Source organism: Populus trichocarpa, chromosome 13 (assembly GCF_000002775.5).
Source record: "Populus trichocarpa isolate Nisqually-1 chromosome 13, P.trichocarpa_v4.1, whole genome shotgun sequence".
NCBI lineage: Eukaryota > Viridiplantae > Streptophyta > Magnoliopsida > Malpighiales > Salicaceae > Populus > Populus trichocarpa.
In genome coordinates, this window is record NC_037297.2 from 2,642,082 (window position 1) to 2,654,326 (window position 12,245).

The following is a 12,245-nucleotide window of genomic DNA, read 5'->3' on the forward strand; positions in this document are numbered from 1 at the left end:
TTTCTCCAATCCAACTATATAAAAATCACCCTGCCAATATATATTGGATAAATAAACCTCTAGAACCAAAGTTTTTGGTGTTCATAATTAACTGGATGCAGTTGTCATGGTTGTTGCAACGACAGTACTGTATATATCTTTGATCTACGCAAGCTGTGATTAATGTGCATGAACACTGAAGGTGCAGAGACTCTTTCTGATTACAATGAATGAACCCAGAATAGAAACAGAAAAAGGAGCTTGAAAAGTTGAATACTTGGGAGTTTTTAGTATTTTCAACATAGCCAGGCATTGAAGCAATGGGACCTTGCATAACGACATGAAATAGATGGTCACAGAGTATATAGATCAATTAGTCAGATAGAAACAATTCAGGAAGTTTTGTAAATTGTAAGCGTCAATTAACCATGATCATAACTTTTGATCTCAACATCTGATTAGCACTCATAAATTCAATTCGAAAAACTAACACACAGCTATCCACCAGTCTAGAGATATTGCAAAGTCTGCAGAGAAACCTCAAGATCCATTTTGAAGATGTGTATTTGGACTCTTTTATGATTCAATCAATCAATCCATATCAAGATCCATATTTGTTTCAAGTTCCCAACTTTATTTATGTTAGTTGACGATGTTATAGGATTGTAGTACTTTTCTTGATTTTGTCCTAATTCCAAACTGGGTTTTTCTTGAACACGTAAGACCGAAAGTCTGGAAAGGCAAATTATCTTTGTAGGAAAAAGAATAGATTCTGTTGCAGATTTGCAGTGCTTCGCTTTCATGGCGTCACAGAGACAATTCAATTACAAACAAGAAACCTAAAAATACAGACTTCATGTGAAAACCTGACTTGGATACGTATCTAAAATGGTGCAGATTTCAGAAAATAATAAATATATTCCCATAGCTATTTTCACAGATTGGATCCTTCAGTTAACTTGAAAAAGTTGGTTCCTTGTGGCAATATTATATTTTCAGTGAAAATATGTGAAACCCCATTACCTAACAGGAGGATATACATGCCTCTCCTTCTCCTTTACAAGTTGTATTATATGGTCATCTTGAAAAAGGGTAGTTCGTTTGATGCTTAGAATGTCACCAGTAGTTCGAGACATATCATGGAGAATCTTGCAAGACTAAAATTTGAGAAATTAAAATGAGTTCCGAACTTCGACCCAATATTATTAAACCGGTTTAGAATAGCATGTTAACTTGATGATACACTAATATAACCCTGATTTAGATTAAATTTTAAATTAAATTAGGTGATAATTAACCTGATTAAAATTAGGTGATTTAGATTATTTTAAGATAGGTTAATTATTGATCTTATTAAAATCTAGTTTGATTTTTATTTTATTTTTTAAAATGATATTATTTTTAATTTTTAAAAAAAAATCTTAAAATAATATTATTTTAGATTGATTTTGGTTAAAACATCTAACCAGTAAATCATACATAAAAAATCATGAATTCAGTCGTATTTAATAACTTTGTTTCACCTTAACCCACGCATATACAAACTAAAATAGCATGGATTAAACTTCACCCCCAAAGTTTGTCTATAGCTCATCCATGAAGTATAAAAATTACTAGACATTGTTAACTTGTTATTAAAAAATATTTAATTATGAATTCAAAATACAATGCATGCTGAATTTTTTAAAAAAATATTAAAACGATGATATATTAAAATAATTTCTTTTGAAATAATGAAAGGACAACATAATCAATCAACTTGGGTTAACTTGGATTAACCAGTTAAACTCGCTATCTGTTTCATGAGATCACAATAATCCCAGAATCAAATTAAAATAAATTAGAAAGTTTAATTATCAATCAAGTCAATATTAAATGATGAAATTGGTAAAAGATATATTTAATTAAAAATAGAACAAAAAAACTCGAGTGAATTCATATTAACCTAACAAACCTGCAATTTGGATTATGTACCGCACTAGATTTAACAAATTTGTATCAATGAAATCATATTTCATGACAATTATGCATTTGAGACCTTTTTTATATCAAATAATATTTTTTTATGAAAAAATATAAAAAATAGGTTAGGCATGTTTGACTGAAATAATAAAGGCATGCTTAAATTTTCTTAAGTTAAATAACAGAAAGATTCATATTTCTTAAAGTCACGTCTTTAAATAAAAAGAAGGAATTTTTTTTTTAATCCAAGGAAAAAATGCATTAAATAAAAAAAAATAGCTATATGTTTAGGCCTCCTAGCCAAGGCCTAAAGTGTCTAGGCCTAAAAAAAAAAAAAAAAACCTAGGTATATGGGTAATTCAGTTTAGGCTTGTGCACCTGAGCTTAATTGTTTTTTTGGTGAATTGAGCAAACAACATGCTATATACCTAGTAATTTTATAAAAAAAAAAAGACTGCAACGCGCCGTTTACAACCTAGAGTCTAGCAACAAGAGGATCGCCAGAAAATAAAACTAGGGCTGTTTTACAGCAACAAAAAAGCCTAGTTGTCAACTATTTCTTGATCCAAAAACCCTTTAAAAAAACTCAAATATCTATGTAAATCCATTTATGCCCTTAAACAATTTAAATATCGATTGGTCCAAAAATAAAAATTAAATTAGAGGCAAATTATTATTATTATTATTAAAATTACTTATTTGTAGAAGCATTTTAAAATTAATCAAGTTTTATTATTCGTTTCTTATGATTTCAATACCATCATTTTGTTTAGGTGCACGTTTAAATAAAATCTGACAAACCTAGAAAATAGTATTAAATTATTTATCTATAATGACTAAATCTAAGCTCTAGATTAGAAAGAAATTCTAAAAGGAAATGAGGTTTTAAATCTAAAAGAGAAATTCTGGAAAATTAGGTGAAGAAAAATATCAAATTTTATCAAAGCAATACAAAACTAATTAACCCCTAAAACTCTTTTTCAACCCCGTTTTATAAATAATTTTATGAACCAAAAATTGATGGGCTTCCCCTGGTAATATATAGTTTTGATTATTCACAATAAACCATAATTAATCATGAAGCTTTTAGGAATTAAATCATGTGACTTTTAAATTAAAAAAATTTATATATGTATTGTTTAAAGAGTTTTGGAAAAACTGATAAGATTCTTCCTTCCATGACCTAGACAAACCAATGGGCTGGGAGAAATAATTATTTACGGACCAAGCTCAAGTTTAATTTTTGGTTGGTAAAAAAATAATTTTTTGTGAACTAAAATATTATTTTACAATAAACCTAGACCTAGACCCGAGTATGAGCCAGGCTGAGCCAACATGCGTATGGGTTTAAGCTCGAAGCCCATTTTGTATTCTCTATTTCTATGATTGCTTGCTTAAATAAAAAATTATTTTAGTAAATAAATTTAGCAAACACAAGCTGGTGAATACCCTATCTTTTAAAATTAAATATCTAAATCTACACTTATCTCTTGATTTTTCAAGTTTTATTTTTAGCTATTGTTAATGATTTATTTATTTATTTATTCGCACATATAATTCTTGATTTATTTAATTATATGTATGCATGATATTTTTAATTTAAATTTAAATTTTTTAAACTACAAAAATACATTAAAAAAAACTTTATATATAATTTTTTATAAAAAAATAAAAATACTTCACCTGCAAAACTAGTTTAAATCTATATAAATACGGTAAAAATCCAAACAAATATTTGTTATCATCTCAATTCGTGCCCTGAAGTGAAAGCAACCAATAGTGGGCAAGTCATAACCTTCTTTAACGAGAAGAAGACAAAAGTCAAATCTTTAATATCACACTTTCAAATTACCCAGCTTAAAAGGTGCACACTCACACGCCCAAGTCAACCAGATGAGATCACTTGATCGTGTTGACTTGAACAATCCAAGTCAGCCATTACGAACCGTCCGATCTAGCAGGGACCCACAAAATGATTCACTGGTAAACGGGTCCAAACTCAGTGATTTGTCTGTATATCAGAGCAGCTCAAGCTCTGTCCCTGCATTTTCATGGCTGGCGAAACAGTACATGCCTGCAGCGACACCACCATCTTCACATGTGACGCGCTGCAGGTAAATCCACGCACACAACATATAATCAAAAAGTTTCTCACATCAAAACAATAAAAAAACATTAAAAAAATTAATTTATTTTAAAAAAACCAAGATTTTTGGAAGCACAGCAGGCCAACCGCGTCCCCCTGCTACAGAGATAACCCACGAGGGGGCTTGGTGTTAACAGAGACAGAGGAAAGAAGGTGATTATTATTATTATTATTATTATTTTTTTTTTTCAAAGTTTTTGGAGACATTCACCATAGACATCCACATCTCTGCAAATGTCATATCTGATAAGGTGGTCATGTGGTAGGTCCCATTACACAAACTGAATCATTGTGTCATGTTTCTGTGTTGTCGCTGTAACTTTTTTTGGAGTTTAGTAGCAGCTGTGTCTGAATCATAAATTGCATTTCAAAAACAATTAAAACAAAAACAAATATTATATTACAGAACACTCCATGATGAGGGTAATTTATAATTTTTGTGTTTTAAAAATATTTTAAAAAAATTAATTTTTTTTATTTTAAATTAATTTTTTACATTTTCAACGGTTTTGATACGATAATATTAAAAATAAAATTTAAAAAATAAAAAATATATTTTAAAATATTTTTAAACAAAAATACTTTAAAATATAATAATTAATAAACTCTTAATCGGGAAAAGGAAAAACATTCTGTTACAACATTTTGTCAAGATCTTAATTAATGTTTAGGATACACTTGTACTCCCATTAAATCTTGAAATCCTAACCAAGATTCCAAAAATTAAATCAATGTTATTAATTAACTCATAGTTCTAAGAATGATTTTTATATTATTTATTAATAGAATTTCTTTTCAAATACATGCAAACATATATAAAAGATGCAATGCTCTCCAATTGGATCCTAACACATTGGATTTTAAGGATAAAAAAATACTCTATATATAGTGGTCAATTTAATGATGTTCATAATTATTTAATTGTATATTAAATAAATAAACAAATATTTTAAAGCCTGGGAATATATAGTTCAGATTTAATAGCTTTTCACCACAATGAACTTGATTAAACGTCAGTAATTATATGTTGCTAATTGCTATCCACACGCAATTAATTAATTGGACATTTTAATTATTTTTTTCAAGTGAAAATAGAAATTATAAACACAATATCCATGCATATATCTTTGAATATTCCAGTTGGGTTCGAAAAAGTAATGATTCGCGCTTTCCTTTTCGACTGACTAAGCTTTGCAAATTGTTTTGGTTTGCTTGGCAAGAATATCGAAAAGGCCAGGACAAATGCCATATAAGGAAAACAAACTTCTAAAAGATATATAAAATTTAGTGCAGAAAATTGAAATTATATATATATATATATATATATATATATATATATATATATATATATATATATATAGAACAAGAAATTCAGTCCTCAAATTATTTTTTTTCCCTCTCAAATTGTCGGTGCCCACTAAAATACAAATATTCATACAAGTCTCTCCTCCAAAATACATCGAAACAATGTCAAATACAAGATACTATCTATTGTTTACAAAATTTAAAACATACCCACTTAAATATTATTATAGTCCTATGTGTTATTACTGCCATTACCACATAGAGAAGCAGAATTAGAATTCAAAATCCAAAGGTGGTACCTGAACCATATTTTTCTCACCATCACCAACATGCAATGTTGAATTACTAGTCCCATTTTGAGATGAACTGCTATGCCTGGTTTCTGGTAACCTTGACCGGTTTTCCGGGGAAGCCGAGCGGTTATCCGGTGCTACGAGTGTTCCCTGGTTGTACAAGGTGCTTAATTGGTGAAAGTAAGGACATGTCCTTGAATCGATGGACCTCTTCTTGTTAACATCCTTGGTTTTTCTGAAGTACTTGTTTATGTTCTCCCATTTTTCCTTGCATCTCTTCGCACTCCTCTTGTAACCCGATTCCAACATCCCTTGTGAGATTCTTTCCCATAGTGGAGCCCTTGCTGATCCTTCTTTGTCTTCATTGTTGTTGTAGAGACTGCACCTTAGGTTTATCAAAGCTAACACCTCATCTCTTGGCCATCTCTTGCCAATGTCATCTTTATATGTAGACTTTGCTTGCACTTTATTATGACTTGGCAACGTGTTTGGTGGTCCTGATGTACTGCTGTGAGAATTGAGAAAATTAGGGTTTTGGGGGGCTGCAGGTACTGCTAGTGTAGATGAAGTCGTCGGCACTTGTGGAATGTTTCGGGCAAGAGTTGAGGTAGGGTTTTGCGGTTCTTGATTTTCTGTCCATGAGGTATTGGTTTTGGCTAGAATGGAGGTGGACTTTTGATGGTCTAAAGCTGTAGCGGATGATGTAGCTGTTTTAAGTTGGCTTTCGTTACTGGTCTGACTAGCTGGATTAGGGTTTTGTTCCAGCACCAAGGAAGATGAACTGGAAGCATTTGAAGAGTTTGGTACATTAACAGGATCTGGGGCAGTTTTCTCTCCAAGAATTTCAACAGAAGAGTCACTTGATGTGAATTTTTTCAAGAACCTGATTAATGTAGCTTGTCTATCATTTGCAAGAGCTTGTTCATGTGCCCTAAGTTCAAGTTCCTTGTTGATCCTATCCATTTCTAGCTTCTTCCGTGCTTCTTCTTTTGCAACCTTCTCTTCATCTCTCTTAACTATATCTTCAAGAAGTTTATTATGCATCTCTTCCTGTTGAGCCATCATGGTGTTCACAATATCTTCACAAAGACGCTTGAACATCTCAAACTTCTTCTCCCTTTTTCTTTTATTGCTCTTTGATTTTTCAACCAGTGCTAATTTCCCATTATTATCTTGATCAGTTTGGTTTCCTACCGTTTGATCAATTCTCGTTTCTTCTTCCAGGTTCTGTCTCATCTTGTCTTGTTCTTCATCTTCAGTACCTGGCTTGTCTATCTTTTTGTTCTTTTCTCCAGCTGTAACTTCTTGGTGAGGGTTTTGATCTCCATGATAAATCTCTTCTAACTCACTAAAGCTAGCCCTGTAATTCTTGTTGTAATTAATGTTGCTAATATTGAAGTATCTGCTTTCTTCTTCAAATTTCTCCTTGCACTTCTCAGCACTCCTTTTGAAACCAGCCTCTGCAAGCTTCCTGTAGCCATCATAAACGTGTAAAACCAAAACAACCTGTATATCATTAGCATTTATTTTCTTCTTTCCATTAATTATTATTCCCAATTGTATAACATACAAACAAGTTCTTCTTTAAATAATGTCCACCTTAGCTCTCTCCTTCTCTCAATAATTAAGTGTGTGTGTGTATGAGATTCGAAATCTCCCCACACAAGATACTGATCATAAACTTGAAGAAAGAACTTATCTATAGCATAGCTTTGATTAATCATGATCACATCTTCAAGCACTCTTGCTAAAGATTCACTAAATTCGACCAAATATCTAACTAGCTAGTTAACTTCAAGAACAAAATGCTTGTACTAAAACCTCGCCAAGTGTTTAATTTGTGACTCAAAGAAAAGAGAGAAAATAGAAGAAACATGAGCAAAAACATCAAAATCTTGATGTATATATATATGTATTGTCTTTACCTGGATACATGTTCCCAGGTGAATTCAGGAAACCAGGTCTCCATGCTAGATCTGATCCTCAACAGTGCAAGCACTTCATCATTAGACCACGGATTGACCAATTCCGGCATTGATCTTTCTCTTTCAAACTGGTCCATATTCATAGCCACCAAGTTATTCTCTTGTTTCTCACCATCTTTGTTGGTGGGTGCACCTTGGTGCAATATTGGGTGCAAAAGGTTTGGCTGTAGCGGTACTTGTTGAGAAGAGGTAGTGTAAGGATAAAAACTAGGGAAGTTGGTAGTATTAGAAGATCCCTGGAGAAGAGGAAAAGAGAGACCAGGTGGGGGGAGTGATGTTGTTCTTGAAGCTATGAATTGATGGAATTGTTCTGGGACTCCTTCAAACATTTTTGTGCTTTGTGCTTGTGTTCTCTCTACCCTTCTTTACTCAACTCTATCGCTGTAAATTGGCAAAATTGAAAATGGTATTCACAACACTACAAAAACTAGTTTTCTCTCTCTCATTTATCAAGGACTTTGTCATATCATGGAAGGCTATAGATAGCCCACCACACCCTTTAGGAGGAAAGTGAACTCGCTATCCTACGAGAGAAAATGGCACATTGTGTTTGGAGTAGGAAAGTGCAATACATAGCCATAGCTGAGAATGGGGGTGGTAGGCGAGACAATGATACTTATTATTGTATCTTTAGGTCTTTCAGAATCCTATGCAGTAGCTGATGCTCATGATGGTGTAATTAGCGGCAAGGGTATGGCAGGACACGTGAAAACATGCAGAGACTGGGACCAAATTATTTAAGGAAGGAAGCCATGGGGTATTTTCACATGGTAATGAAGGCTACAGCAGCATTTGCACAGCTTTAGTGAGGCCAGCCCTTCTATTTTTGGGATAAATTGGTGTATTCATGGGGGTATTCACAGTTTGAAGACTGCTCTGTAATTCCATGAATTATTGAAGAGTTTAATCAAGTTTTGAATCAATGAGTGAGGTAATAGAAAATCTTTCGAGAGATATTGACCAGATTCTTCCCTGCCGGGTTTTAAATTTTCTTTTGATGAGATTTTATAGTGTTAAAACATGGACATTTCTATCTTGTGAGGCCGAGTTGTTTTATTAATTTGTCTTCTCATCACATTCATGCTCCTGAAAACAATAAAAAGCATGAAGTCCCTTCAGAATAAAGGCTGCTGAGGTCTTAGAAATCTTCCATGTCCAGAAATAAAAGCTGTAGGGCAGCAGCCAGCTCGCTTGATTTCAGTCTTTGGGTCCAGAGCGCAAACCGTGTCCATACTCCACCTGTCCTTATCCTCAACTGGGCTTTTTTTGCTTTTTACTGTTGAAAGAATCAAATGCTGGGCTTCTGCTTCGTTTCCATCAAACTCACTTGATTCCTGAATCATTATTGTATAGATGAAGATATTTTTATTTTATTTATTTTTGTAAATTATGAGTTTTTTTTTTGTTTTTTTTAAGATAAATCTAAAAAATAACTAATAAGATGAAACTGATTATTCTCTTAACACCGTAAAATTTTCTCAACTTTATCCCTTTATGGGGATAGACCAATAACAAATTCTTTTCTAGAAAATTAAAAAATTATAATTCTGCTATAAATGAAAGAATATCCAGTGCTTCAGAAATACCCATCACTCCAAGCTTTATTTATTTAAATTAAGATACAGGTATTGATTATTGGTATGTTTATATAATATAAAAAAATGAAATGAAAATCACATCAATTTTAATATATGAATCATAATAAATATACTTGTTTTAATTAAATTAAATGAAGTATGAAATTATGGGTGCTTCTGGAGTGCTTCGGATATTTCTACCATAATTAATAATGTCAATTTATTTCCTTCATTTTCCAAAAGAGAATGCTTTGGCTAGAATTGTGCATCACTGGCGTTTTGAAAGCGCAAGAAAGACTAATGGGTTTTGAGTTTGACTTTTCTCTTTTCCTATGCTTTTCAATTATTGTATTTGCATGGCTCCACAAGCATTGGATTATTGAGTTATTATTTTCAGTTTGGTTTGATTTTTATTAAACAAAAAAAATAAACTAAATTTTTTAAAAAAAAATTGAAACCGAACCGAAATCGGTTCAAACCGACCGGTTTCGGTTCGGTTTTTTAGGATAAAAACCGGTTCAAACCGGTTTGGCTCGGTTTCGGCTCAGTTTTTTGCCGGTTTGGCTCTGTTTTTTTCGGTTTGGATCTGGTTCGGTTCGGTTTTAGACTTATAAAACCGAACCGGCCAGTTTTTTCAAAATTTTAATCGGTTTTTTTTCACGGTTCGGTTTTTTTGGTTATTTTTTTTCTGATTTTCTTGGTTTTTTTGCTCATCCCTACTATATGCAGTTACAGTCTTTGCTTTGGCTTTAAAACAATATCAATTTTAGTACTAAACCAAACATAGTCTAACATGCCATTTTTAACTTATTTTTTATGCACTTTAATTATCTTTAAAAAATTTACATTATATTTAATGTGATTTTTATAAATTAATTTAGTTAATTTTGAATATTTAACTCAAGAAATAGTTACAAGTATGTTTGGTTTAAAATTGAGTAAAAAATTTGATTTAATCAGAATTTTAATTTTTAATCGGTAAATATAAACTTATATTAAATTTATTTTTAAACACTTACTTTGAGTCAATTTTATCAAACATGATTTTAATTTAAGATCGTGTTAATTCATTGTTATCATAAATTATTGATGAAAAAAAACTTTTAAATAACAATTTAAAATTAAAAATCATAATTTAAAAGCTACACTAAAAAAATTCTTAATATATTTATTGGCTTCATCAAGATTAAAGCACAAATTATTTTATTAAATTAAGAAGTCAATCTACACAGGAGCGGAGCTGAAATTATATAACAGAGAGAGTCAAAACTCAAAATATAATTTATTATTAAAAATTTTATTTATTTAAAATAAAAATATATTATATTATCTTATATTTAAACATTAAAAATTTAAAAATTTAAAATATTTTGCAGTGCCGGCTCGTGCTCGCCTCCCGTTGTTCCGCCCCTGCATCTACATTATGGATTGTAAACAAGGATGACGGGCGGCCACGACAAACTTTCACCAAGTAAAATCCAAAATTAAGAATGATGTGAAGAATAGGATTCTTTGATCCTGTGGGCATACATGAGTTGTCTCAAACGTCCACGTGTAATTTATCTATCATAGTATATTCTACTTGAAGCGTAATTATCATTTTATCATTCTAAAAAAATTAAATGCCTTTGTGCTGGGTATTTGGTCTTTTTTCAATTTTTATTGATCATTAAAAGATTCTGAATATAAGTGTTTATTTTTTATTTTTTAAGCACAATAAAATTATTTTTTTTGTCTTTTTGTTTTTTAAATATAATAAAAGGACAAGTTTACCTTTTAAATAAAAAAATAAACTATGCATCTTTTGGTCTTTTCGCTCAGCTTTTTTTTATTGTCAAGTTTTTCGAGGGTAATTTAATCTTTTAACAATAATTAATTATTATTTAAATAAAAAGGTTGTGAGAGGTATGCCCGAGGAGGTGCCTGTGCATTTCGGACTGCACGTGTTGGTAGCGGTGGAGTGGTTTGTTGCTGGTGTGGTTTTGTTTTCTTCTATTTCTCTCTTCTCCCAGGAATTACACATTGGTCCTCTTTGTTGTTAGTATTTCAACTTCAGATCTTATCCTTTTGATTTCTATTTTTTGTTATTGTCTTTTTAAAAAAAGTTTAATTTGTTTTTATTTTCATCTTTCAATCTCAATTTGTCATATATTATTTTTTTCAATTCAGTACTTATTCTTTTGATTTTTATTTTTTTCGTTGCCCTTTTATAAAGTTTTATTGATTTTTTAATTTTATCATTCAATTCAAATTTATGGTATATTATATTTTCTAATCTAGTCCCCATTCTTTTGATTTGTTTTTGTCATTTTTGTTAAAGTTAATTTTCTTTTCAATTTCACTCTCCAATAAAAAAAAAACTATAGTTGTCCTCTAATTTATTTTTTATTTTGATTTTTATTCTTGTTATTTTTATTACTTTTTTTTATTTCATCCTTCAATGTTTGATTTATTGGGGATTGGGCTTCATGATTTTTTCATGTATAATGCTTTTGATCTAATAACCCAGGTCACAAGTTTGAAAAGGTAAAAGGGATTGACATCCTATTTTTTGGCTTATTTTATTTTTTGATTTCATCATTCAATATTAGAATTTAAAAAAATAATAATTTTGTGGTTTTCTTTTATTTATTTTCTATCATATTATCTTTGACTTCATGACTTGAAACACGAGTTTGGAGAGTTAAACCAGGTTGGCTTACCCTTTATTATTATGGTTAAATGTCTATCATGCTAATTTGGGTTGACTCACATTATTTTTTTTAATTATTTTTTTCTCAATTTTATTTTTTCATATTTAATTGACTAAAAACTAAACAACATCGCTTTCCTACTTTTGAAAGAAGGTTTTTTTTTTAGGTTATGGTGGTTACTTAAATTTTTTTTTTGTATATTTATTATCGTTGCTTATTTTTTTCATCTAATTAAAGTAAAACTAGCTTAGTTGACCATTCGATGTTATAACTTGAGTCGTAAAGTTTTCTTCTTTCTTTAAAAC

General features: G+C 30.7%; 1 protein-coding gene across 1 annotated transcript; it reads right to left on the reverse strand.

Moving 5' to 3' along the window:
- Positions 1–5,457: 5,457 nt before the first annotated feature.
- Positions 5,458–8,226, reverse strand: LOC7474599 (trihelix transcription factor GTL2). Its single transcript, XM_002319599.4, has 2 exons — positions 7,611–8,226; positions 5,458–7,156 (listed from the first exon to the last, which is right to left on the reverse strand). Exons 1-2 carry the CDS (start codon positions 7,997–7,999, stop codon positions 5,665–5,667), a joined length of 1,881 nt encoding a protein of 626 aa, XP_002319635.2. The 5' UTR covers positions 8,000–8,226; the 3' UTR covers positions 5,458–5,664.
- Positions 8,227–12,245: the final 4,019 nt, after the last annotated feature.

Excerpts from the sequence above, each read along its gene's own strand:
- LOC7474599 (XM_002319599.4), bottom strand. The coding sequence starts at position 7,999 with ATGTTTGAAGGAGTCCCAGAACAATTCCATCAATTCATAGCTTCAAGA. Across the intron at positions 7,157-7,610 it reads ACCTGGGAACATGTATCCAG|GAAGCTTGCAGAGGCTGGTT; the intron begins GTAAAGACAATA and ends TGATGGCTACAG.